This window comes from Pan troglodytes, chromosome X (genome assembly GCF_028858775.2).
Source record: "Pan troglodytes isolate AG18354 chromosome X, NHGRI_mPanTro3-v2.0_pri, whole genome shotgun sequence".
Lineage (NCBI taxonomy): Eukaryota > Metazoa > Chordata > Mammalia > Primates > Hominidae > Pan > Pan troglodytes.
Genome location: NC_072421.2, coordinates 130169515 through 130197430, shown reverse-complemented (window position 1 = coordinate 130197430; position 27916 = coordinate 130169515). Strand labels below are relative to the sequence as shown.

At 40.7% G+C, this 27916-nt stretch overlaps 1 protein-coding gene across 6 annotated transcripts in view; it reads left to right on the top strand.

Annotated features, from left to right (window-relative positions):
* Positions 1-27916, top strand: part of HS6ST2 (heparan sulfate 6-O-sulfotransferase 2) — a 333459-nt gene that overhangs the window by 223683 nt on the left and 81860 nt on the right. For 4 of the 6 annotated variants that reach the window (XM_054676902.2, XM_016944113.4, XM_016944116.4 and 1 more), the window contains exon 3: positions 27077-27109. The exons of the other annotated variants lie outside the window; for them this stretch is intronic. In XM_054676902.2, the coding sequence (XP_054532877.1) occupies positions 27077-27109 (33 nt within the window). The remainder of the gene's footprint in view (positions 1-27076; positions 27110-27916) is intronic. 6 annotated transcript variants of the gene reach the window in all.

Genomic DNA, 27916 nt, shown 5'->3' with positions numbered 1-27916 from the left:
GGATCGCATTACTGCACTCCACTCTGGGTGACAGAGTGAAACTCCGACTCAAAAATAAATAAATAAATAAATAAAAGCACACAGTTGCAGTGCTGCAAAATTCCTCTTTCTTTAAGGGAGAAGATGAATAGTGCTCAATCCTGATATCAGGAAAAGTCACAAGGCCCTGGGTCTCCAGCTCCAACAGTTCTTTCTCTGTGGCGTCCTCGGGCCAAAGCCCAGCTATATCCCAGCTCCATGTGGACATCCAGAGAAAGCAGAACTGGAGAAAGCCTTGAGACCAGCCTTCCTGTTTAAGCTGTAGTGATTGATGCCAGGAACTTTCCTCACACACCTTTATTTCAGATTACTGGCCTACTCAGACCTTTGCAACCTTCCTGACCCCACAGGCATGATTAACTGCCTGAATTTTTTGTCACGGGTCGGTTTTCCCACCTGGTGTCTTGCATGCTTTTTTCCTTGGAATTTCTTGGAAACTTTACACGTTTTTGACACCTGCTTTGACCTTCTAGATCCTGGAGCTTTTGCCCAAAAGGCTCTGAAACATGCATCTTGCCTATGGAGTCCGCATCCTAGCCTGCCTTACTTGGGCTGCCTTGATACCATCCCCCATCAGTGTGACAATGATGATTCTGGGCACGTACAAGCCTCTTCCCAGGAAGCTGGAGCACCAAATGACAGCTGTGTTTGAGGGATGGCTCCGTCGACAACTGATTCAGAATATTGACAAGACTTCATTATGTTTTTGCTCTTGTGTTTACATCTTTCAAGTGTGTTTGAAAAATCAAGAAAACAATACAATTTGGTTTCCCAAATTGAAATGACAATGAAACCGCCTTTTTATTTATTTAATTTTTGTTATTCTCATATTTCTCTAGGCCTCTTCTCACACACACCACCAGCCACCACCCCCCATCCCTATCTCCCCACCAACTTTCTTTCTGGAAAAGACACATCCCATTGTAGCTGTACTGATCTCTAGTCACATACTGTATCTTTGCAGATCTCTCTGTCATTGCTCTTTCTGTTCTCATTCATAGATGACACAGCTAAAGACGGTATCCAGGCCTATGCAGGTTTGGCTGAAAGGGCCAACATGGCATTTTCTTTTCCTAAAGATGGTGCTTTGGTTTGTAGCTGTTTGCTCCTGCCTTTCTGTTTTTCGGGAAGCCTGTTGGCTTTGCTTGTAAAGAGACAGCCTGTAAGGCTATGGTGATTGAAACCAGTCAGCCCAGTGCAATTCAACTGGGTGGAAGAACACTGAGTGCCTATTACAACCAGGAATCTAAAGGAAGGGGGAGATTCACCCTTACCTTGGGAGCCCATGTGGGGAAATGCATATCTTCAGAGAGGGGAAAAGGCTGTGAGAGTTCACAAGTGGGAGTGACTTGGCTCTCTCACCTAGTTTTCACCAACTCTGACCACTTTATTTCACCTCCCATTTTAAAATGCTATCTTGTCTTGGCTTGATCGATATGTTATTTCTGTGATTTTTTTTCCTGCTTTTCTTCATTGCTAGGTCTTCTTTCTCCCTCTCTCTAACTGGGATTTCTTAGATTTCTTAAAGACCTCATGGACATTCCTATAAGTATGTGTTGCCAACCTTCTAGACCCACCAATCAGAAACCAAACTCATCATCATGCCTTCCCGTTTTGTTAATGAAGTGCCACTTTTTTGTCCAAGATAGAAACATCACTGTCATCTTGGGCTATTCCGTCACCATCCTTTCTCTGCCGTCTGCATATTAATTGCAAGTTTTCTTGATTCTATTAAGAATAAAGAAATTTGAGAGCTGCCAGTAACCTAAGAGGTGATCTAGTATGGAGTTTTCATTGTCTCAGGGAGTCAGAGGATTAGTAGTTAAGCTGAGACTAGAACTCAAGTCTAAGATTCCTAGACTGTTGCTTTTTTTTTTACTTCACATGACCCTAAAATATAGGTAAAGTTCATAGACTTTAGAAAGAAATGACTAAGTTCAAGTCTCCACTCATCTCTACCATTTGCTAGCTTTGATCGTGGGTAAGTAGCTTAATCTCTGTGCTTCATCTGTAAAATGAAATGAAAATACCTTATGTAAAGGAATGGTTGTTAGAATCACATGAGAAAATAGCATAAAACACTTAGCATCAGATGGACTCTACATGAGATCACCTCAGTTCCAGATCCACTGCTAACACTCTTCTAGACCTTTCCATGCTTACTGTTAAATCTTATCTTTCTAATATGGAACATTTAGACTCTAAAGCTTTTTGCTGTTCTGAATCCTATGGTCTTAACTATGTAAGGAATTCAAATTGAAGTAGAGTTTCAACATCTTTTGAAAAAGAGAGTTTCTGAAAATGTTAATACCTCAGATTAGCTCAAAGAAAGATAAAACAGAGAGCTCATTAGTAAGTACTTGTGAGGTGACTTCCAAAATTCTGCTTTGTTAACTTTGAGAGGCAAGCAAAAGAGACCCGTAGCTAGTCTAGACTTAAGCCATGTCCAGAAAGAGTGGCTGATTGGTTTACTTGTGAGGTTTGGGTAGGGGGAATAGTATCATACTAGATATCCTGTTTAATAGCCTGTTCTTATTTTCACTTAACAATATATCTTGGTCATGTATTGTCAATGAGCAAATAACTCCTTATGAGCCCTAGTGTACATGCACATTTAGTAGGGGAACCCTAAGAGATTGGAAAATGCATGAGAGGAAGAGATTTCTGGAACTGCAGGGCTGTCTAAAGGAGTGGGAATATCCTTGGAGCCATTGAGAAAGGGACAGAGACAGCTGACATCTTTCTGAGAGTAGAGGACAAAGGGAGGAAAGGTAGAGGAAGAAGGTTGCCTAAGAACTCATGGCTCTAATGTCCTTGGTGATTGCTTGGCCTAAAACACTTCAAGCCTTATAAACTGCTTTTTAAGACAAACCAGTGTCATTTAAAATCACTGCTAGGGATAGCCTTTCTATGTCTAGTTACCTTAGATTATCAGAGCTGAAAGAACTTCAGAGATCTCTTTAAATGTAATATGAGGAAACTGAGGCCCAGAGAGCAGAGGAATAGTTCAAAGCCCTCCCAATGGTTTGATCCTTGGTAGCATAATGAGCAGCATATTAGCTCATTTTCATGCTGCTAATAAAGACATAGCCGAGACTGGGTAATTTATAAAGGAAAGACATTTAATGGACTCACAGTTCCACATGGCTGGGGAGCCCTCACAATCATGGCAGAAGGTAAAGGAGAAGCAAAGTCACATCTTACATGGCAGCAGGTAAGAGAGCTTGTGCAGAGGAACTCCCATTTATAAAACCATCACATCTAGTGAGACTTACCACCACAACAACAGCATAGGGGAAACCAGCCCCATGATTCAATTATCTCCACCTGGCCTCGCCTTTGACACGTGGGGATTATTACAATTCAAGGTGAGATTTGGATGGGAACACGGCCAAACGGTATCAAGCAGTATTTAACTGGTTTTGTGTGTGTGGAGAGGGAACAGATGAATCATTTGTATTATTATTCCTATGCCTAACGAAACTAAGTCATATGTGTACTTAAGACAGAGAACCAAAACCTTGATTTTTCTCTTGTAGGGGGTGGCTAAACTGGAGTTAGAAGCCTACTTTGCCTGACCTTTTTAGCTTTGATAAAGGCAACCTTGATTCATGATGCATGAGCCTGGGTCTTTGAAACCAATAAGAAATGGTTTGTTCATTGAACGTGCAAACAAATTACTTTCCAAAGACTAAAATTTAAACTGACATTAAGCTCCAAGAGCATCTATATTTAATTATACGTAAAGGCCAGAAAACAATTTGTAACCTTAACATAGTAAAAAGAGAAATCCCACCTATGCAAATAATTTATTTCAGTGCAACACTACCCTTTAGGATTGCCATCGTTTGCCTGTATTAGCAGTGCTGGCTTTACCAATATTTCCAGGGTGGCCCTGAAATATGAGTTTAGATTGGAAAAAAAGCAGTCAGAGTAGCTCCCAGGGCAGGCTGATGCTATAGAACCACGGAGTGTGCTGGCTTCCCCAATTTCCTTTTTTTTTTTTTCTTCTGAGACGGAGTCTCACTCTGTCACCCAGGCTGGAGTGCAGTGGCGCGATCTCCACTCACTGCAAGCTCCGCCTCCCAGGTTCACACCATTCTCCTGCCTCAGCCTCCCGAGTAGCTGGGACTACAGGCGCCCGCCACCACACTCAGCTAATTTTTTGTATTTTTAGTAGAGACTGGGTTTCACCGTGTTAGCCAGGATGGTCTCGATCTCCTGACCTCGTGATCCGCCCACCTTGGCTTCCCAAAGTGCTGGGATTACAGGCGTGAGCCACTGCGCCCGGCCTGAGTGTGCTGGCTTCTAACAAGATTTGCCTCTTGGTAGGAGGAATAATAATGAAATACCGTCTATGATAATATATTTCTCTCGGGATGTATCTTAGGGGTCAAAATGTAGTAGAAGGAACACAGGCAAGAAAGCACAGAGATCTGGGTCCTAAATTGGATCCAGAGCAGCTCCCATCTCCACTCTGGCCCTCAGGCTCTTCATCTATAAACTATGAGGCTTGGACCCAGTCAGTGATTACATTGGAAGAAAAGGGAGAGAATGCGAAATGAAGAGGATGAATCAAATAAAAGTGGCTTCGTTATTTCTGAATGCTCCCTCACCTTCCTCCACTCCTTGACATACACACATGCATGCATACACTAGTTTCCCCTCAGTTGAGCATGAGAGTCAGTTCCCCTCAGTTGAGCATGGGAGCATGAGAGTCAGGATATCTGGGTTCTCATCCCAGCTGTTTCTTGAACTCTCTGTGTATCCTAAAGTAAATCTCTTGCCCTCTATCTCTGTTCCCCATCTGTAGGATGAGGAGAGGGTGTTGGGTTTTCATTGGTACCCACCAGGAGTGTGTATATATGTACACACACACACAGAGTCCATCCCCAGCTAACTAAGGCAGGGCTTCCCCTGGGGCAGGGCTCTGCAGGTCTGTGTGTTTCAATGGCTTCCCAGGTCACTCCGATGTGTACTTCTAGCTTAGTTCCCTGGCTGGCCAGTCTCTGTGGGCCTTCCCAGCTCTGCCATTCTGGAAGATGAATGGGCAATTTTAGGGGCCTTTTCAGGAACTGTGTGTCCTGCTGCTGTATTCTGGTGGCACAGGGATTAGCTCAACTGCATTTTCAGCTCACCCCTTCCGAGCAGAGTGATTTCACAGGATGGGAGCTGTGCAGAGGGCAGGAGGCACAAAGAAACACTCTGTGGAGTCACAATGTGGCAAGCCGCCATGACGCTGCTCTTAACCTCCCAGTTGTTGCCCACGTGGGCTTTTCTTGAACTATGCAGGAACCTGATTAAATTAATTGATTCCTGGCTTTTCGAAAATCCCTCTCTGGTGGGTTGCATACTGCTTATCAAGATGTTCTCGGGAAGCTGATGCCAGGTTAAATTCCTTGCACTGAGAAGGCCAGAGCCGGCTTGATTCAGACATGGATATGGTAGAGGAGGGAGGGCAGCCTGTTGCCTGCTTTTCTTTCCTTGTCGCTTTAGCAAACATGGAGCATTACAGGCCAAATGTGCTTGCTGAGTGGAAACCAGGAGGCACTGAGCGGGTGGCTCAGTCTGGAATGCACAGGGCATAGTGCTTCTTAGCACAGCTTCTGAACACAGAGGAGAGTGCAACAAATGATAGCTGTTGTGTTATTGTAGTGGCAGCGCAGTGTAAGGGAAGAGAAGCTCCCTGAAGAAGACTTGGATGTAACCCCAGCTCTTCTGCTCTTCTTGACTTGCAGATCCAAAATTCTCAGCTTCCTTAAGTTTCTTGGTCTCTAAAATGAGGAGGCTGGACTCAATCAATTATTTTCAAACTTGGACTCTCAGGGTTCTGAGGAGGCACCCTGAGGGCTGCCTCAGGGGTATGGAAGGTGGAAGAGGAGGCTGAGCAGGCAGAACCCAGACCCTCTAACTGACCACCTAGAGCCTCAAGAACAAACTGCCATTCACATCATAGTCTATGTCACCAGTTCTCAAACTTTTCCATCTCAGGACTCCTTTATACTCTTAAAAATGACTGAGGACCTCAAAGAGCTTTGGTTCATGTGGGATTTATCTATTGATATTGACTGCATTAGAATTTAAAACTGAGAAATTTTCAAAAATATGTATTAATCCATTTAAAAGAACAATAGTACCTATTGCATATTAACATATTTTTATTAAAAATAACCTATTTCCAAAGTAAAAAAAAATAACTGAGTTGCATTGTTTTATATTTTGCAAATGTCTTTGATATCTGGCTCCATAGATGATACATGGATTCTCATATCAGCTTCTACATTTGATCTGTTGTGATATGTTGTTTCGGTTGAAGTATATGAAGAAAATCCAGCCTCACACAGACATATATTTGGAAAAGAGAGGCCCTTACGGACTCCCTGAATGACTTTGGGGACCACCAGTGTCTTTATACCACACTTTGAGAACTGCTTCTCTACCTGAATTGCACTCCCTGGAGATGTACAGTGCCCATCCTGCTGGGCAATGAATGGCAGCTCTTCTCTCACTCCCTCCCCCTTCACTGTATCCCCTCTTTATTTAAAGCAGCTCAGTTTTTCTATTTTATATAATGGAGATCCTGGAAGATTTTATTTGAAAAAAGGAGTCTGCTTCTAAAAGTGTTTGAAATTCACCCACCTTAATCTTAGGTTACTGAAGATATAAGGATTTGGAAGCTGATTGAGATCCTATCACTCGGATTTTTCTCCCCTAAGGATGCAAACTCTTGGGCTTTGAGGAGGGTCCTTTGGCATTGTGCCTCAGCTCTTCCTGGACAGTGACTGGCATGTCATCTTGACAGTGACAGTCTTAGCACATGAAAATGCCACTGAATGACTTGAAAGATTTAATGCCACTTCACAATGGGACTGACCTGCCCAGGGAGTGATACAGGCTGAAGGTGGAGGGGATTCAATATTTGTTGAGCTGTCTGATCACTGAAGCAGAGAGATGGGCCATAAGGGCAAGTTTCAGTGATATACTTCTATGTCGTCATCTTTAGAGCTAGACATTCATCATTATTATTTATTTCCTAGATTTATGTCGAACTTTCATTCCAAGGGACAGGAGCCAGTGTTGAATACCATGGGATCTAAATGCCTTCACAACCCATTGAAGCTTCCTCCAATTTCTTGTTTAATAAAGAAGGTCGTGCTCTTCTTTCCCTTATTGCCAGAGTCATTATTGATTTCATGTTATTCCTTTTATAAAATCACCTCCTGGGTTTTCCTAGGCTTGGCTCTTATAGCCGAGAATGTTCTCTCCTCAGCCCTCTGCTGGGCCTGATGCTGTGAATCCCATCTATGTGGGTCAGGGGACAATTCCACAGCCATCTTGCCAACATGCCCGCGTTAGGCTGTGAGCATGCGCAGAAGTACTCTCAGAGCTGTGGAGGAGGGGAGGCTCCCACACCCGCTGCCTTGTCCTTATTTGTTTTGTTTCTCCCACCAGCCTAGGCATTAATTAAGAGGCCCAGACTCAAAAGCCCACCGTTAGGGTCAATCATTTGGGCTAATTGAGTGTTTCCAATTTAGTGGAACTCTTCTCTGAAAGTAAGAAATAAAACTGAATCCCTGGGAGAAACCGGAACCCTTGTCCATTGCTGGTGGGAATGTAAAATGTTGCAGCTGCTATGGAAAACACTTTGGCAGTTTCTCAGAAAGTTAGAGTATTATATGATCCGGCAATTCTACTCTTAGGTATATATCTAAGAGAAATGAAAACACATGTCCACATAGAAACTTGTACATTAACATTCATAGCAGCATTAATCATGATAGTGAAAAAATGAAAACAACCCCAATGCCCATCAGTGGATGAATGGATAAACAAAACGTGCTGTGTCCATACAATGGAATATTGTTTAGCTGTAAAAAAGACTGACATGCTGATTGGTACATGCTACAACATGCATGAACCTCAGAAACTTGATGCCCTAAGTGAAAGAAGCCAGACAAAAAAGACCACATACTGTATGATTCCATTTATATGAATAATCCACAATAGACAAATCCATAGAGACAGAAAACAGATGATTGCCAGGAGCTGAGGGGAGGGTGGAAGGGAGAGTGACTGCTTTACTTAATGGGTACAAGGTTTTCTTCTAGGGTGATGAACTAGATAGAGGTGACAGCTGCACAACATGTACTAAATGCCACTGAATTACACACTTTAAAATGGTTCATTTTGTGTTACATGAATTTCTCCTCAATAAAAAATTCAAAACAAATGAACAACAAAACAAAACAAAACACCTGAATCCGTGGCTGCTACCCTCTTTCGAGCTAGTTTCTCTTATGAATGTGTGTGGAATGAGGAGCCCAAGCCTGGGCCGTGAACTCTTCCAGAGTGGGAAATGGGCTTCCAATAACTCGTAGACACTCAATATATACTATTGAGTATATAACTATTATCATGTATGGAGATATCATATATGGTTTCCCATATTGCTGTCTTCACTGTGGGCTCATGGAAAGCAGGGACCATGTCTTGTTCACCCTTGAATTCCAAGCGCCTAAGCACCATTCCCAGCACATAGGAGACAATAGATGTTTGCTGAATGAATGAATGAATATGTTTGCGACTCCTCTTTATTCATCTCTATGCCCCCCCCCAATAATGCTAGTAATAGTTCTACCACAGCTGGTGCTCAGAACAGATCTATGGATTTGTCAAGTGAGTGGGGATGAGATTGTTTTAGTTTTAGTTTTTTTTAAGGTTATTTATTTCAAATGAACCTTAAAGTAAACTTAAGTTCCATAAAGAGTCATATTGGGGTTTTGATTAGGGTTTCATTACTATTCACTAAAAACACTTTTTTCAAAAATGAGATATAAAAATTGGACAGGATGTAGAAAAATAGGAGATTTGGCCTATGGAGATTCAAAAAGAGTAAGAGAGAGATCTCAGCTTTAATAAGGGGATGAGACTGTTTAGATGCATTTTACTTTAAAAAAAATTGTGGATATCTATAAAATGGAACATTATCCAGGCCATGAAATGGAATGAAGTACTGATAAATGCTACAATATGGATGAACCTTGAAAACATTATGTGAGTGAAAAAAAAGCCAGATACAAAAGGTCACTGTTGTATGATTACATTTATTTGAAATGTCCAGAATAGGAAAATCCACTGAGATGGAAAGTAGATGACTGGTAGTAGGGGCTGGAAGGAATAGCCAGATAGGCCAGGGACAGCTAAAGGGTACAGGGTTTCTTTGGAGGTGACTGAAGATGTTCAGAAATGGACTGGTGGTGATGGTTGCACATGTCTGTGAATATACTAAAACCCATTGTATACTTTAATTGGATGAATTGCATGGTATGTGAATTATACCTTCATAAAGCTGTTAGAAATTTAGATAAATGTCAGAAAAGTAAAGAATACAATTTGAATCAAAAACAAGTGTGACTGTGTTTTGGGAGAGATCTTCATCTAAAATATAAAATAACTGCCTGGCTAGATTCAAAGGGTTTCTCTAGGAAAAGATTCCTTTACTTTTTATTTTTTATTATTTTTTCATTTTTAATTTTAATTTTTTGTGGGTACATAGTAGGTGTATATATTTCTGGGGTACTTGAGATGTTTTGGTACAGGCATGCAATGCATAATAATCAAATCATGGAAAATGGGGTATCCATCCCCTCAAGTATTTATCCTTTGTGTTACAAACAGCCTGATTACACCTAGTTATTTTAAAGGGTACAATTAAATTATTATTGACTATAGTCACCATGTTGAGATATCAAATACTAGGTCTTATTCATTCTTTCTATTTTTGTATTCATTAACCATCCCCACCTTCCCCCTACCCCCTTCTACTACCCTTCCCATCCTCTGGTAACTATCCCTTCACTTTCTATCTTTATGAGTTCAATTGTTTTGATTTTTAGATCCCACAAATAAGTGAGAACATGTGATGTTTGTTCTTCTATGCCTGGCTTATTTCCCTTAGCATAATGGCCCAGTTCCATCCATTTGTTGCAATGACACGGTCTCATTCTTTTTTATGGCTGAATAGTACTCCATTGTATATAAGTACCACATTTTCTTTATCCATCCATCTGTTGATGGACACCTTAGGTTGCTTCCAGATTTTAGCTATTGTGAACAGTGCTGCAACAAACATGGGAGTGCAGATATCTTTTCCATATACTGATTTCCTTTCTCTTGCATATATACTCAGCAGTGGAATTGCTGGATCATATGGTAGCTCTATTTTTAGTTTTTGAGGAACCTCCAAACTGTTCTCCATGGCAGTCATACTAATTTACATTCCCATCGGCAGTGTATGAGGGTTCCCTTTTCTCCACATTCTTGCCAGCATTTGTTATTGCCTGTCTTTTAGATATAAGCCATTTTAACTGGGGTGAGATGAGATCTTATTGTAGTTTTTATTTCTCTGATAATCAGTGATGTTGAGCACCTTTTCATATACCTGTTTGCCATTTGCATGTCTTCTTTTGAGAAATGTCTGTTTAAATCTTTTGCCCATTGCTTAATCAGATTATTAGATTTTTCTATAAACTTGTTTGAGCTCCTTATGTATTATGTTTATTAATCACTTGTAATGTCAGTAGTTTAAAAATATTTTTTCCCTTCACTTTATTATATTATTATATTATATTATTTCTCTCTTCACTTTATTTATTATATCCTTTGCTCTGCAGAAGCTTTTTAACTTGATGTGAGCCCATTTGTCCATTTTGCTTTGGTTGCCTGTGCGTGTAGGGTATTGCTCAAGAAATCTTTGCCCAAACAAATGTCCTGGAAACTTTCCCTAATGTTTTCTTGTAGTAGTTTTAGAGTTTGATGTCTTAGATTTAAGTCTTTAATCCATTTTGATTTGATTTTCATATGGCAAGAAATAGGGGTCTAGTTTCATTCTTTTGCATATGGATATTCAGGTTTTCCAGCACCGTTTATTGAAAGGACTGTCTTTTCCCCAGTGTATGTTCTTGGCAATTTTATAAAAAATCAGTTCAATGTCCATGTATGGATTTGTGTTGGGGTCCTCTATTCTGTTCCATTGACCTGTCTGTTTTTATGCCAGTGCCATGCTGTTTTGGTTGCTATAGCTCTGTAGTATAACTTGAAATCAAGTAGTGTGATTCCTCCAGTTTTGTTCTTTTTGCTTAGGATAGTTTTGGCTATTCTGGGTCTTTTATGGTTCCGTAGAAATTTTAGGATGATTTTTTTGCTATTTCTGTGAAGGATATCACTGTTATTTTGATAGGGATTGCATCAAATCTGTAGATTGCTTTGGTAGTATGGACGTTTTAACAATACTGATTCTTCCAATCCATGGACATGGAATATCTTTCCATTTTTTGGTGTCCTCTTCAATTTCCTTCATCAGTGTTTCATAGTTTTTTAATAGAGATCTTTTTCTTTGACTAAGTTGATTCCTAGGTATTTGATTATATTTGTGGCTATTGTAAATGGGATTACTTTTTAAATTTCTTTTTTAGATTGTTCACTGTTGGCATATAGAAATGCTACTGATTTTTGTATGTTGATTTTGTAATTGCAATTTTACTGAATTTGTTTACCAGTTCTAATAGTTTTTTGGTGGAGTCTTTAGGTTTTACCAATATAAGATCATATCATCTGCAAACAAGGCCAATTTGATTTCTTCTTTTTCAATTTGGATGCCATCATTTGTTTCTTTCTTTTCTTTGCTTTTCTTTTTTTTTGAAATGGAGTCTTGCTTTGTCACCAGGCTGGAGTGCAGTGGCACGATCTCAGCCACGGCCACACGTGATCCCAGGTTCACGCCATTCTCCTGCCTCAGCCTCCCAAGTAGCTGGGGCTACAGGCGCCCGCCACCACACCTGGCTAATTTTTTTTTGTATTTTTAGTAGAGATGGGGTTTCACTGTGTTAACCAGGATGGTCTCAATCTCCTGACCTTGTGATCCGCCTGCCTCGGCCTCCCAAAGTGCTGGGATTACAGGCGTGAGCCACTGTGCTTGGCCAAAACTACAAGTTTCATTCTCTTGTCTGATTATGCTAGCTAGGACTTTCAGTACTATATTGGTTAACAGTGGTGACAGCAGGCATCCTTGTCATGTTCCAGATCTTAGGGGAAAGACTTTCAATTTTTCCTCATTTAGTATGATACTAGCTGTGGCTCTGTCATACATAGCTTTTATTATGTTGAGCTATGTTCCTTGTATACCCAGTTTTTTGAGGGTTTTTATCATGGAGAGATTGAATTTTATGAGATGTGTTTTCAGCGTTAATTGAAATGATCATATAGTTTTTGTCCTTCATTCTGCTGATACGATGTATCACGTTGGTTGATTTGTGTATGTTGAACCATTCTAGCATCCACAGGATATTTCTCACTTGGTCATGATGAATGATCTTTTTAATATATTGTTGAATTCAGTTTGCTAGTGTTTTGTCGAGGATTTCTGCATCAATATTCATTAGCGATATTGGCCTGTAGTTTTCTTCTTTTGATGTGTCTTTGGTTTTGGTATCAGGGTAATACTGGCCTGGTAGAATGAGTTTGGAAGTATTCCCTCTTCCTCTATTTCCCAGAATACTTTGAGTAGGATTGGTATTAGCTCTTCTTTAAATGTTTGGTAGAATTCAGCAGTGAGGCCATGAGGTCCAGGGCTTTTCTTTACTAGGAGTCTTTTATTACAGCTTTGATCTCATGACTTGCTATTGGTCTGTTCAGGTTTAGGATTTCCTCATGGTTCAGTCTTGGTAGGTTGTATGTGTCTAGGAATTTGTCCATTTCTTCTGGATTTTCCAATTTTTTGGCATATACTTGCTCATACTGGCCACTAATGATCCTTTGAATTTTTCCACTATCAGTTGGAATGTCTCCTTTTTCATTTCTGATTTTTTATTTATTTGGATCTTTTCTCTTTTTCCCTTAGTAAGAAAAACCAACTTTTTGGTTTTTTTGTTTGCTTTTTGTTTTTTTTGTTTTTTTATTTATAACATAATTTTATTTTAATACACCTATATATTTGAATATTTGAAATCTCAATCACCTTCACAGCACAATGATTCTACAAAGCATTCTTTCCTTTAGCCTCACTGTATATTTTATCAAATGACATGACTGTTCCTAATTCATAATTGGGACCTAAACCTAATGGAAAATACTATTTCATGTATTCAAAAATATTTGTGGTCTTTTTCTACTATGTATATCTGGCATTGTTCTCAGGACTGGACTCTATTAGTTTTATTATGAAAATGTTAACATTTCTCCATAGAGTTGTTTTACAAAAACACCTGTTTTTCAAAAACATTCTGGGGAACAACCTGAAAACTTTTAAATAACATTTAGAGCATGGATTAATTTTAAAAATTACCTGATCCCTTTTTTAATGCATATTGTGACTTTCTTTAATCATGAAAAGTTTTCAACATTATTTTGGCATACCTGAAAGCTTTTAACTGTCCTTAAAAACCCCAACTTTGCAATAGTAAATTATTTCATGCATCACAAAATAGTCTTATAAACCAACTTTTTGTTTCACTGATCTTTTGTATTGTTTTCTTCATTTACATTGCATTTATTTCTGCTCTGATCTTCGTTATTTCTTTTCTTCTACTGTTTTGGGTTTGGTTTGCTCTTGTTTCTCTGGTTCTTTAAGATGCATTGTTAGGTTGCTTATTTGAAGTTTTTCCTCTTTTTTGCAAGAAGGATAATAAGCCATATTTATTTTAAAACATAAATTTAAAAGTACCTACATCAATTATTATTAAATTGAACCAGCAATATATAAAATAAATAATGCATTGAGTCCAATTTCAGTTGGGTTCACACTAGAAAACCTAATTAGTATAATTCAACCACTTCAGCAAAAGAAAAGAAATAAATATTTCAATGGATGGGGGAAATGAATTTTTATTATTCCAAAATAATTCATGATTTTGAAGAACTCTTAGCAAATAAAAATTAAAATGAACTTTCTTAACCTGATAAGCAGAATCTAATGAAAGCTTACAACAGTCACCCCAAATGGCAAGAAGTTAGATCATTCCCTTTGAAGACAAGTTTTTCCTCTTTTTTGATGTAGGCACTTATAGCTATAAACTTATCTCTTAGTACTGCTTTTACTGTATCCCATAGGCTTTGGGATGTTGTGCTTCTATTATCATTTGTTTCAAGACGTTTTTCAATTCCTTCTTAATTTCTTCATTATCCACTGGTCATTCATGAGCATATTGTTTAGTTTTTATATATTTTTGTAGTTCCCCAAATTCTTCTCATTTTTTATTTCTAGCTTTATTCCATTGCAGACAGAAAAGATGCTTGATACTATTTCAGGCTTTTAAAATGTTTTATGGCTGGTTTTCTGACCTAACATATGGTCTATCCTTGAGAATGATCCATGTGCTGAGGAAAATAAAGTGTATTCTGCAGCCATTGGATGAAATGTTCTGTAAGTATCTATTAGATCCATTTAGTCTATAGTGCAGATTAAGTCTGGTGTCTCTTTCTTGGTTTTCTGTCTGGAAGATAGATCCAATGCTGAAAGTGGGGTGTTGGAATCTCTGATTATTATCGTATTGGGACCCATCTCTCTCTTTCACTCTAATGGTATTTGCTTTATATATCTAGGTGCTCCAGTGTTGGGTGCATATATATTTAAAATTATTATATCCTCTTTCTGAATTGACCCCTTTATCATTATATAGTGACCTTCTTTTTCTCTTCTTATTGTTTTTGTCTTGAAATCTATTTTGTCTGATACAAGTATAGCTAGTCATACTCTTTTTTTTTTTTGGTTTCCATTGGCATGGAATATTTTTTTCCATCCCTTTATTTTCAGTCTATTTGTGTCTTTATAAGTGCAATGTGTTTCTTGTAGGCAACAAATCATTGGGTCATTTTTTTAAAAAATAAATTCAGCCACTCTATGTCTTTTGATTGAAGAGTTTAGTCCATTTATATTCAATGTTATTATTGATGAGGAAGGACTTACTCCTTCCATTTTGTTATTTATTTTCTGGTTGTTTTGGAAAGATCCCTTTAAATTGGGCTTTCCTTTCAGCAGCAATTCATGTGAGTTTCCAGATCATTACCTACTTGATGAGGGGCTGGGGGCAGAGTAGCTTAAAGGCAGAGTGTGAAGGGCAACTGCCAACTGTTGGGCAGTTGGAGATTGATCAGAATGTATGTCAGTGGGAAACTAGGATTCGATTTACACAAACCTAGCTGCCTGATGATTTCTGCACTGCCTGTAGGATATATGGGGTGTCCACATTTTCATGAGGAGGAATGAGCAAGCAGTCTAATGATGTGCCACTTATACAATTAGCAATTCAGCAAGTTCAACTTCAAATAAGCAGTTCTGAATTCTTCTTCCTACTCCAGGGGCCGTCCCCACTACTTCAGTGTCTATCAGCTTTTCTGAAAGAAGAGACACCATGGCTACAGGGAAACCATGGTGGGGCTGTGTGTGGAGGCAAGTACTGCCTAGTGTTGGATGCAGACTGCAGCTGTATCCTTTGCCCTTAGGCAGGAAGAAACTCCCACAGCATCATCCCAGCTAGAGAGTAGCTTGGATGTCACAGTCAGACAGGCAGCCCCAGCAACCTTAGGTGGTACAGCAGTTTCTGTGGGGAGATTATAAAGCCCTCTGTGGTTACGAAGGAGTTGACAAGCTATTCTGATGGCTTTCTGCCTGTTTTCCTTGGATCCTGAAGACAAGGGCAGTCCAAAGTTATTCCTGGGAAGTGAGAATCAGGCATCAGCCAAGGCTTTGTCAGATCTGGGTTTGCAGATGAAGGCTCATTCAATGTTCATTACAATTGCAAAAAATGGACATGTGAAAACTCACTTGTAACTTGAAGGGGCATCATTTCTAATTGGGAGATAGCCACAGAGAAATGAAGGGGCCAAAACATTGCTAGTGTGAAAAGCACATAGGCTTTGGAGTCAGATCAACCTGCAAGTCCCATTCTTTATGTCTTAGATGCATGACCTTGTCCAAGGCCTTCACCTCTGAGCCTTGATTTCCTCACCTGTAAAAGGAGATAGGAAAGAGCATCCTACAGGGGCTATTCTTCTAATTAAACAATGTCCAGTCCTCATGCCTGGATCTCCGCCACTGGCTCTCAACTCACCTTTTTCCTCCTATCTCTCTAGCATAGATTGCTGCATTCATTTTATTGTAGAGGGACCTTGGTACTTTTAAGATTCCTGAACTGGAATTCACAAGGTCTGAGAGATGGTTTTGACCCTGTTATGACTGTGTGACCTTGGTTGAGTCCCTTTCTCTCTCAGGACCTATAAAATGCAGAGTTTGGGCTTGATGGTCTTTAAGGGTACCTTCCAACTTTGATAGGTTTCTAAACGATGTCAAGGTCAAATTCTGAATGGCCTGGTTCACTGTGCTAGAGGATGGCCCTGATCATTTGGCAAGCACAACTCTTTCCCAAGGCGACATTGCCCTTCTTACCATTGTAGTTACATGGGCCCTGCTGGAATGAGTCACATACTCTAGCTTCTTCCAGTTTCTTCCCCCCCTTGGTTATCTTGGCTTGGACATTTTGGATTCTGTCTATATGTAATTTGATTGCATTTTCCTATAGATAAGAAATATAGGTATAATAGCAAGGAGCACCTCACCCCCCACTGCTTCAAAGAGAGAGAGAGAGAGAGAGAGAGACCTGATCTGTCTGCCAACTTCTCTTTCCCTGTGGGTCCCTGGCCCATCCACTGCTACCTGATTTATGTCCTAGGGGAGCAGCATAGCTATGGTGAAGATTTATACCAGGTTTTCATCTTCAAATGAGCTACTACCTCTGTTCCTTGTGTATTCAAGTGCTTGGCACTCATAGCCAAGCACTTGAATTCTGGAATTCAAAATGAAAAATAGTCCCATGAGAGGCCTAAAGAGAGGCAAACAGGAAGCACTTCAGAGTGTGCTGCAGCCTTGTACAGTAAGTAGGATGCAGTCCCCAGCTCTCAGTGGAGGTGTGATATGCCCAGAGAGATTATATACAGTGATCCCTCTCCACATTAGTGCCTTGTGTAGGCATGGTACACAATGCATTAGAATTAGACAAGGCGTAGGATTTGGAGACAGGAAATATTGAATATTCCCATCTCAGCGCCTTCACTTATTAACTGTATGACCTTGAGCAAATTTCTCTTTGAGCCTCTCTGACTTCCCTGTAAAGTGAGAAGAATGCCGCCTACCTCACAGGGTTGCTGTGAAGGCAAAATGAAATACAGTTAGTACAGCTGAGTGGCTCATGAGCTTGGTCCCAGCACCCTACAACTCTGGATTTGAATCCAGACTCTACCACTTATCATGCAAGTCCGTCTGAGCCTCAGTTTTCTCATTTAGGCAATGAGTATAGACTTTTGTTCAGGATGAAATGAGATAATTCCTATAGTGTGTGGCATCTGGCATATAGTAAGCACTCATTAAATGTTAGCTAATGGTATGATTGTTATTGTTTGTCATTTAGGTAAAATTTCCAATAATTCTAGAAAAGATATTTTGTGTACTGTGCCAGATGGTTTGGCAAACTTGGTCCATATTTTATATGCTTGGGGAAAAAGCACTGGGTATTTTTTGGTCCTGGTTTTGAAACTACAGGTAAGACATGAAACTGAGACTCCTCCAATAAAAGGATACCTGTTTCCTCATGGAAAGCAAGTTTGTGCTCACAATGGTGCTACACCTTCATGTAGACAGTTGTCTGCAGCCCACAAAACAGTTGAAGTGGTCATGATATTTCAAAAGTAGCACCTCCATCGGGAGCAGCGGTGTTAATCCAGTTATGAATATTACACCTGCCAAACAGAAAGAATCCTTTAGCCACGGGTCTCAAGCACAGCCCTGGATGTGTGGATTTGCCACAGTGACAAAGACTACTAGCAAGGTGCATGGGGACAAGAACAGCAATGGCTTAAAGCCTTTTTCATGGATTTTTGACAATGAAGTTAATTATCCAGATGTTTCATGTACTTGACCCCGGACACTCAGATCTTTGGAAACATCTGGACAATGTGGGGGTAGTTTTCATATCTTTCATCAAAACCGTTGGTTGTATTAAATTCAGCAGGTTTCATTAATCACCTGGTTTGTGCCCTGTTAGGTATTATTGATCACAAGGAAGTCACAGTTTTATTGAGAAAAATTAGACTAACAGGTTTGAAGTGACCAATGAAAAGTAGGAGAGCTGGGATATGAACATAGTTCCATCAACTCCTATGCTTGTGCTCACTTCACTCTAGCACATGGCCTCTTTTCATTTGGGGCTGGCTGAAAGGAAGTTTCAGACCAAATCCAGTGGTTCCCACCTTGCCTTGACTTCAGCAGAGACCTAAGCTCCTTTGCTGAAAGCAGGTGACATATATCCAAATGGACCATTTCATGTGTCTCCATTGTCTGATCCTTTTAGTGACTTGGTGGAATATTCCCTGAGAATTATCTTGATCCTTATTTTAGCACTAGCCAAATCATTACTTGTTAGGGAGTTTTTCGTTCTCTGTGTTTTAAATGTGTAAAAATGTGAATGAAGCAGTTATATCTTGTGTTGGCAGCTTGCCATCCTTGGTCTGTGTCAGCATAAAATATTTTGGATTCCATAGAGTAGCAGCCCCTTGCGAAGCTGTGTAAAAGATACAATGAAAACCTTCCTTCTGATTTGAAACAGTGCTGAAATAGCATCATTTGTGGACCTTCCAGACCCAACGATCTGAAACATGGAAATGAAATGGGATAAAATAACTCCCAGTACACATATATATACTTACCTTGTAAATGAAACTTTTCGGCCTTTGTTAACAGAAAGCAGGCCCTGTTATACCCAGAAAATTTCTAAGGGATTCCTTATTCGTTCTTTCTTTCCTTTAAGTCAAAAATACTGTATGTATATGATCAAACTGAAATGCATCACTGGAACCTACCATACAAATACAGGTGCTTGCGTTTGGAGAATTCCAAAACACATATGAAAATCATTGTCAAGTTTCAGTTGAAGAAGTCAGCCTGTACCTATGCACATTTTTTTTATAACTCAACTAGCTCCCCCACATCATGAGTGGAAAGGCTTCTCAGAAGGGAAAACAAGCCAGGTTTTATTTTATGGCCTTCAATTTTGTTTTATTTCGTTTTACTTTGTTTGTTCAATGGCAAAACATCCTTTTCACTGCTTTCTGAAAGACTAAATTGTCAAATAGGTGCTGTGGGAATGTTTTCAGAAACAGTGTATCCTGCCATAGCCGAGGACAAGTTATAGACAAACCCGTTTTCCACGAAAACAAGAATCCTTCAGTGTTTAGATTGTTAATTAGATCAGCACTAGAGGGCACTCTTATGATGCCAAAATGGGAAATTTTTACTAAAATCTGCTGGGCAGGGGTGTGAGAGAGGAGATGAGGAGGGGGCAGTTTCTGTAAGGACTGCAGACCACAGACAAACAGCTTAGACAAGACATGTGCAACTGAGAATTGACTGGATCGCCAACAGATAAAACACTATTTGAAAAGGGCTGTTTGGCAGTGTTCCCTATCAGATCCACTTGGTTTCCAAAATGCAGTCGGTGCTTTGGCAATACACGATCCAGGTATAAGGCATTATTTCTCAAAATGAAAGAGATATAAGAAGCTCTGATTGTTACCATGTGATGTAGTAAAAGCACATTTAGGCAGAAAACAAAATGTGGAGAGAAGCATAGGAGAATGTGTTTACAACTTAACAGCTACTGAGAAAGAAGAATTTCAAATCCTTGGGGTCTTTTATGGTTGTTTTCCCCATCTTTTGCAGCCCTTGCTCTGTGAATTGTTCTGAAGGGTTGTGTGATTGAGTCTGGGAGAGCAGGTGCTTGCTTGTCTGCTGCCCCTAGGCAGGCTCTGATGGACACAGGGTGGATGATGTGCTGTCAAGTAAAGGGACAAATGGACTTGGTTTTGTCTCTGGCATTGATGTGCTCTGTGATCTGTGGCAAGTCCCTGCCCTCTCAAAGTCTCAGGGTCAGGGAAGAGTTGGGTGACACTAGAGGTCTCTAAAAGATCACTAGAAGACATATCCCTGAGTTTGTGATTTATGATTGCAGAAATAACTTTTGTTTTGTTTTGGTTTTAGAGACAGTGTTACTCTGTTGCCCAAGCTAGAGTGCAGTGACATGATCATGGCTCACTGCAGCCTTGAACTCCTGGGCTCAAGCCGCTCCTCCTGCCTCAGCCTCCAGAGTAGCTGGGACCACAGGCACATGACAACATGCCCAGCTATTTTTCGTATTTTTTGTAGAGATGGGGTGTCACTATGTTATCCAGGTTGGTCTTGAACTCCTGGGCTCAAGAGTTCCTCCCACCTTGGCTTCCCAAAGTGTTAGGAATACAGACATGAGCCACTGTGTTCTGCCAGAACTTCCCATATCAGTCATTTATAGCAGCCACTTGAGTTCTGAATCGAACAAGATATGGTAGGCACCCTGGGGTAGAAGGTGACTCTATGCTGTCAGTAGGATGGTACCGAAATGATTTGCCAGCACAGAGGGGCTTATTTGCCTGTATTAGTCATTGCTTTAGGTTTATGGCTCAGTCCAAATATAACCCCAGAGAGTTACCACACTAAGCCATCAGTAGGTCCCCTCAAATTCGCTCATTATGTCCAAGTTAAGCCTGATCCCTCACTTGTGTGCTAGGCACCAGCCAGAATCTCAGGCATGCCCATGTGTCCTTCTCTGAGGAGCCAGTGTGGGGCAGGGGCTCTGGGCACTTGATGGGAAGAGTGGCACACTGAAGACAGACTTATCTACTCTGACTTTGGCCCCAGTGTTTGCTAGAGAAATGCATGAGTGTTTTTGTCTAAGTCTCTGCTTGTAAGAACCCAGGCTATCCTTCATAGGAATGTTCCTGATTGAGTCAAATTCATTATAAAGTCTTAGAAAGTTATTGGCCGGGCACGGTGGCTTATGCCTGTAATCCCAACACTTTGGGAGGCTGAGGCAGGTGGATAACTTGAGGTCAGGAGTTTGAGACCAGACCAGCCTGGCCAATATGGCAAAACCTTATCTCTACTAAAAATACAAAAAATTAGCTGGGTGTGGTGGCAGGCACCTGTAGTACCAGCTACTCAGGAGGCTGAGGCAGGAGAATCGCTTGATCCTGGGAGGCAGAGGTTGCAGTGAGCCAAGATTGAGCCACTGCACAGCCTGGGCAACAGAGGGAGACTCCATCTAAAAAAAAAATGTTATCATGAACAGGGACCTTTGGGAAATCAGCTAGTCCAACACCATCACTGTAGAGATAGGGAAACGGGGAGCCATCTTCATTTGGGAATGGGGTTGCCTAGGGTTTCACAGCCAGTTAATGGCAGAGCTGGCATTGGGGTATCAGTTTTTTATTTCTATTCCAGGCCTCTTTCTGTTACCTTATGCTATATTTTTCTCTCTCCTCCAATGTCCATTCTAGGGAATAAGTGACCAATGGCTCTGAACCTAAGGGTTTTTGACATAGCTAGAATAGCTCCGTGTTTATGGATTGTGTCATTTAAGGTAGTACAAGTGGAAAGATATGAGGACACATCCCTATCAAAAATATGTCCTGTTTAAATGTCATAGGACTGGAGATCAAACCAATATAGGATCATTCCTCTGGATCTAGAAGGCTCTGAAGTCTTGAGATGCTCTTGCCCAAAAGCAAGGATCAGGTTGGAATCCTTGTCAGCTGACAGGGAACGAAAGGATGGGAGGGTAGGTCTGGAAACCAGGTTTAGTATCTCGGGGGAGGGCAGACACTGTGAAAAGAGCAGTCAAGACAACCTCAGGGAACTTCACAGTTGTGCCAAAGGCTATTCCTTGGGAGGTTAAAACAAATACTCAAGGAATACATATTTGAAAGAATATTCTGGGTTCCAGTATTCTCATGCCAAACATAAGGAGCTCCCTCTCATGAGGTATGCATGATTTCCAGTGGACTTGGCATGGAACAAGGAGGAATTAAGAGCGGTCAAACAGTAGAACACAGATGCAGGGGACAACCCTCTCCCATATCAGTGATGTGGTTACTTTCCACATGGCCTTTACATGCACGTGTCTTTGAGCTCTGCTTTTGAAAAGCTGGTTCCTTTCCCAGGGCAACAAGATGGCTCAGGTACAGGGGGCTGCGTGCTGTGTGGCAGGCCTGCCGCAGACTCACTATGCCTCTAGACAATTCTCTGATTGGTCTTCCTCCCTAGGTGACAGTAATAATGCCTAAAACGTATTGTATGATGACTGTGGACCTGACATTCTGCTACATGATTTACAGGCATGATCACATCTAATCCTCCCAAGTACTTTAGGAACTACCCTTCTAGACTGAAACACATGGGCCTACCTACCCATGTCGTTTGCTGTTGGTTTCTCCTCTGATAGGGCTGTCTTTTCTTCTGATTGGTCAGTTCTGATACCATATCTGTTGTTAAAGATGGTGATCATCACCAGTGTAGGCATTATACTTGTCCCCACTTTGTTTTTTGCTGTTTTTTTTGTTTTGTTTTGCTTTGTTGAGACAGAGTCTCACCCTGTCACCTAGGCTGCAGTGCAGTGGCATAATCTCGGCTTACTGCAACCTCCTCCTCCCGGGTTCAAGTGATTCTCCTGCCTCAGCCTCCTGTGTAGCTGGGAATACAGGCGCCTGCCACCACGCCAGGCTAATTTTTGTATTTTTAATAGAGACGAGGTTTCTCCATGTTGGCCAGGCTGATCTCGAACTCCTGACCTCAGGTGATCCATCTGCTCCGCCTCCCAAAGTGCTGGGATTACAGGCGTGAGCTACCATGCCCCACCTTGTCCCCATTTTCTAGGTGAGGAAATCAGGGCTGAGAGATTAAGTTGCCTTTTCAGTGTCATGCAGTTGGTAAGTGAAAGAGCCTTAGGACCAGATTCCAGTCTGTGTGACTAATGGACTTATTTCATGGTCCCACACCACCTCTCAGGACTGTGCATAAGCAAAAGGCTGAGGTCAAGCATTTTAACACTTTGCAAGTAAAAAAGACCAGCAGCTTGTTTTGCATAGGGCCTTAAGAAACACCCAGGCCCTTTGCCTGGCTCCTCCATTCACCTCCACCAGTTTGAGCAACAGTCCTTAGCCTGGGACTTTGGGGGCACCACACCCCTTTCCATTTAGGGAAATAAAATTTAGCATGTATTAACATAAGGCATTTTTTTGCTAGGATATACTGTATTTGGCCTTCAGAGATCAAATGAGGAAGGTGGCTTGAGATACAAAAGGAAGTGGTGGGTTTCTGAGCAGCAATAGAGTAGGTGAAGACCAGAATGATGGTGGAAGGGCATTCTACATGGGAGAACGTGGAAATTCTAAAACACGTCAGCTCTTGGTGTGGCAGTTAAAGGGAGGGTGAGCACACCAGTTCAGTGTTAGAAAGCAGAGAGGTTGAATGGACCATTTGCTTGGCAGCTCTGGAACAGTGGTAGGCAGTTATTTATCATAGAGTGTACTATCTGCTGCAGATTTGCAATCTGACCCAAACAGTGTTGGTGTGGGTTTCTTAACAACTTCCTTCTCTCTAGCTGTTATATGGAAGTGTGTGGCTGTGGAGGTCTCTGCTGTTGAACAGCCATCACCAATATCCCAGGCTCCTGGCAGATGAAGAACCTGCATGAACAGAAAGAGAAATGTGGAGGGTGGTGGCGGTGCAAGAGGGTCAATTGTTCATCAATTCGATTTTTCTTGTTTTTCTCAATTAAGTTTCCTTCTATAATTTTTCCATCATAAAGAATCTGCCACTCTATATTTCAAATTAACAAAGCTGTTTCTCTGGACAGAATGATGTTCAGCTGCATTTAAATTTGGCCATTATGATTTTGGACATACTCTCATTTACTCATAAACTCTTCGAAGGCTGTGCTCTGGGCTCTGTGAACTACTAATAGCATGTTGTACTGAGAAAATGACTAGGGATTGGTATACTTCTAAGTAACATGGCACGCAAATTCAAGGGAAAGCTATTAGAGAATGAAAGAATATTGGAACTGGGGGAATTTTAGAAACCATCTTGTCAAGCTCCTTCATGTCATACAGCCCACTGGGAGAGTGGAGAAGAGAATTTGCCCAAGATCAAATGAGTCATTGGTAAAACCTGGATTAAAAACCAGGGATCCTGATTCTCAGTCAAGGGCTCTTGGATTTTTACCTCATCCTGGGTTTTCCAAGTCTTAATTTGGATCCTTCTTACGAAAGTGAATCGTTTCACTTTCATTTCTCAAGCCCTAAGCACCCACCCTGAGAATGTAAATGCCAAGCATAAGTGTCATGGTCTGAGGTTCCTGATTAGGATGAATCCACATCTGGAGCTTTTGGATTCCCAAGTGTCCCGCTATTCCCATTACTCCAGTGCTATATATGTGTTCTCTTCATTTTCATCTTTTGCCTTCCCTGCTGATTGGATGCTTAGTCAGTTGCCTAAGTACCATTTGAGTGACATTTAGTCACATCTTCTGGAACCTGGCTCAGAGGAAGGTTATTCCTATGGCTTTTTCTCCAGCCAGTGTCTGGGTCATGGGCATGGTAACCACAGCTCCTTTTGTCCTTCCAGTGCTGCTGCTTTCCCAGGATGTGGCTTGCTGAGGGCTGATGAATCCCATCTTAGAGTGTCAGCCAGGCCAGCTGTTAAAGAACATGACAGCAACAAATGAGAAAGACTCTGTTGGGATGTGGGACTACAGTATTATGAAACTGCCACTTAGAGGCTTCCTGTTTTTACAGTATTTCAAGGTGCAAGCAAGTGGCATTCTCTGGGCAGCAAATGGCCCAGCTGAAAAGAAACCTGATTTACAGCCCGTTGGGAGGGCTTTCCACAAGGAGAAATTATGAATTTGTAACGTCCCTTCCAATCCAAAAGAGAATTCTTTCTAATGCAAATGTTTAATCTGATGCCATCGAGTATGTTCTCCATACATAAACAAAGGCATAAATAAAACAGGGAGAAACTCTTTCCTAGAATTAATAATATACAGTATATTTCTGTAGAACTCTTTTCCAAGCAGATGGCCTAAAAATATTCCACAAGATTGTAAACTCTGTAGAGTCAGGGATTTTTGTCTGTTTTATTCACTACTCAGTACCTCTAACCTCAGTACCTCTAACAATGGCTAGCACATAATAGATAATAAATATTTTTAAATAAAACATCATGATTAAAGGGCCTTTTTAAAGGATTTCATTAAACAACCTTCCCAAAGAGAGTGTGTGTGCGTATGCATAAAATGGGTTCTTAAAATTAATTCATTCTCTTCTAATTAGTATGTATCTTTTGTTTTACCTTTTCCCTATGAACTTTGGCTCACTTCTGATGACTGGCCACCCTTTTGATTGATGCACCTGTAACGTCTTCATGGCTCGTCACTCAATACTCCACCTCTTCCCACCTGGGCTCCCAGGTAAGGCAATGAGCTTCCAAAAGTCTTCTCAGTGCAATCACCAGGCAAATTTTATAAGGCAGTCAAGAAGTTTACCTAGAAATAAAAAAACTCAAGAGACAATAATAGTGATTAAAGTTAAATTTGATCCCGTTCCCATATAAATCAATTATTTATACACTTAACATCATTTGAGAATTTCTATTAGTACAGTGAAATAAAAATTATGGCTTTGGAAACTGCTGCATACTTAACTTTGGAATTTTCTGATCCTAGGAATCAATATATGGCTTTATGTTTTCCTTTTAAAAATATTTTCTTTTGTGTGTGTGTGTGTGTGTGTGTGTGTGTGTGTTTTGTCTTTTCACCCAAAGTTGTGTTGTTTTTGTTCACAAGGCCAAATTTTCTGGAAGGGATCATAGCCTCTCTTCACTGTGTAGGGACTCTAAATCATGGGGTAGGTCAGTACATTGTAGATTACTTATTTCTTGTGGCTGGAGTAGAAGACGAGCACATTGGGCTCTGGATGGTAAGTCCACTAATAGGAGTGTCTTGTCTAACAGATTTGATGTTAGGCCTCACCAAGTATATCGCTTTTGTTTCTCATGACATTTGCTTCCCCAGCAGTCTTAACAGCTCAGAAACAGGGAAAGGGGGCTTAACCGCACCAGAGACTGATAATAAAAGAGCCATGTATTGCTTCTCAAATGATGATTCAAAGGCTCTGCTGCTAGCCATGCTATTAAAAAAGGCTCTCTTAACTCACTTCTAAGGCCTGCAAAGCGTATTTGCTGTAAAGAAACATTTCTCCCAAGAAAATGCACAGGCTATATAGCCCACTTCAGGCATAAAAGAAGCGTTGCTACATTGTAAAATTCCTTGTTCTGGCATAATAAAAAACAAAAGGCTAACTGAGCCCATTTGAACCCTCAAATTAGCAACTGACCTGTGTATAACTTCACAGTCTCCGCCTGCTAATAATATCAGAAATTCACACAGTGGAATGAGTGTTTTGTGACCCTTAAGACATACATTATAAAAACAGCTGAGCATGTTTTTTGAATGGGGAGACATTGCTTACTTTGATGGATGTCTTGTGTTTGGGTGGAAGGGACTAGAGAGATGATTTATATATCACCTTATGTGTGCTTTGAATTTTCATCTTTTTAAAGAGCATCAGTAAAATTTAATTGTTCTTTATTTTCCTTTTGTTATTTGTGTTTCATATATTCCTGATAATATGAAAAATCCCTGCCAATTCCTCCTAGGACCTTTCAATCAGTCATTTCCATTTCAGTGATGCCACAGGGTTGGGTTTGGTTTGGGTTTTGTTTTATTGGCTTTTGTTTTTTTACCTAGATTCCCATTGCTCTCTGTGAAGGGGAATGGAATTAGCATGAGCGAGTGGTAGATCCATCATTCCCAGACCACAGCACTCCAGGGATCTGGCTCTCAGTGCAGCCTTGCCCCTTTTAGCCTTCTGATTGGGAATCTCCCCATTACTTGAGAGGAGCCAGTGGGGAACAAAGTGGAGAAGCCATCTATGAGCTGTTTCCCTAAGGTTTGGGAAGCTGGAGAAATATGCTCTTAAAGCACAACGGAAAACTTTTATTATTTTATCTCCTCTCCTACCAAGCTCTTGCTAGCGACTGGTTTTACTGTTCCTTTAACAGGTGGAGGATTTTTCAGATTCTAGATGCAGCAAGGTAAGTAACAATGTATTTTTAGTTTGACTGAACCCAAGTAAGCTAGAAAAAAGACTCTGCAGTTGCCTGTCCGTTTAATTTCAGTACAACAAATAGTTAAGTTTTTGGCTTGGACAAATTCTTTCCAGGGCTTTTTTTTTTTTTTTTTTTTTTTTTTTTTTTTTTTTTTAGTTTAAAACAGCTGAAACTACCCAGGCTTGGAGTCTCAGTTCTGAAGGCTGACTTAGTTCAGAAGGGGGATGAATGTTCAGGGCGACCACCTCAGACAGGTGTGCAGTAGGTCATTAGCTCTTTTTCCTCTTTTTGCTGAAATAGGATGACACAGTAGAGTGTGTTGTTGAGAAGACCCCAACCGTTGGCAAAGTGTTCTTTACAGTGCTTCAGGCACGTCTGCCTGTCCCTAGGCTGGATTGTGATTTAGAGAACAAGTAGGTCAGCATTTCCTTGAAGGGAAATCAATTATTTGAAAATATCAGGGCTTTTAACGTATGTAAATACGTAGACTTGCATATTTACAAGTAATCCCATAGGCCAGAGGCCTTTTTGACATGAAGCCTGCAGGAGAGCAAATCTAATCAAATACAAGAAAGTTCCTCTCTGTGGGGAAGACAGACGCTGAGAATGCTCCCAGATGATGCCCCTGCAGGCAACAACTGTTGCTAAGAGCTGTACCATCATATTGCCACCAGAACCGGAGAGGCTAGCAAGAACGATAAGTCATTTTGGAAATGTGTGCTCTAGTCGCTTGGCACATTGTTTTCTAAGGTCATGATGCTCACCAGTACTGTCTTTGGCTTTTTGTAGGCT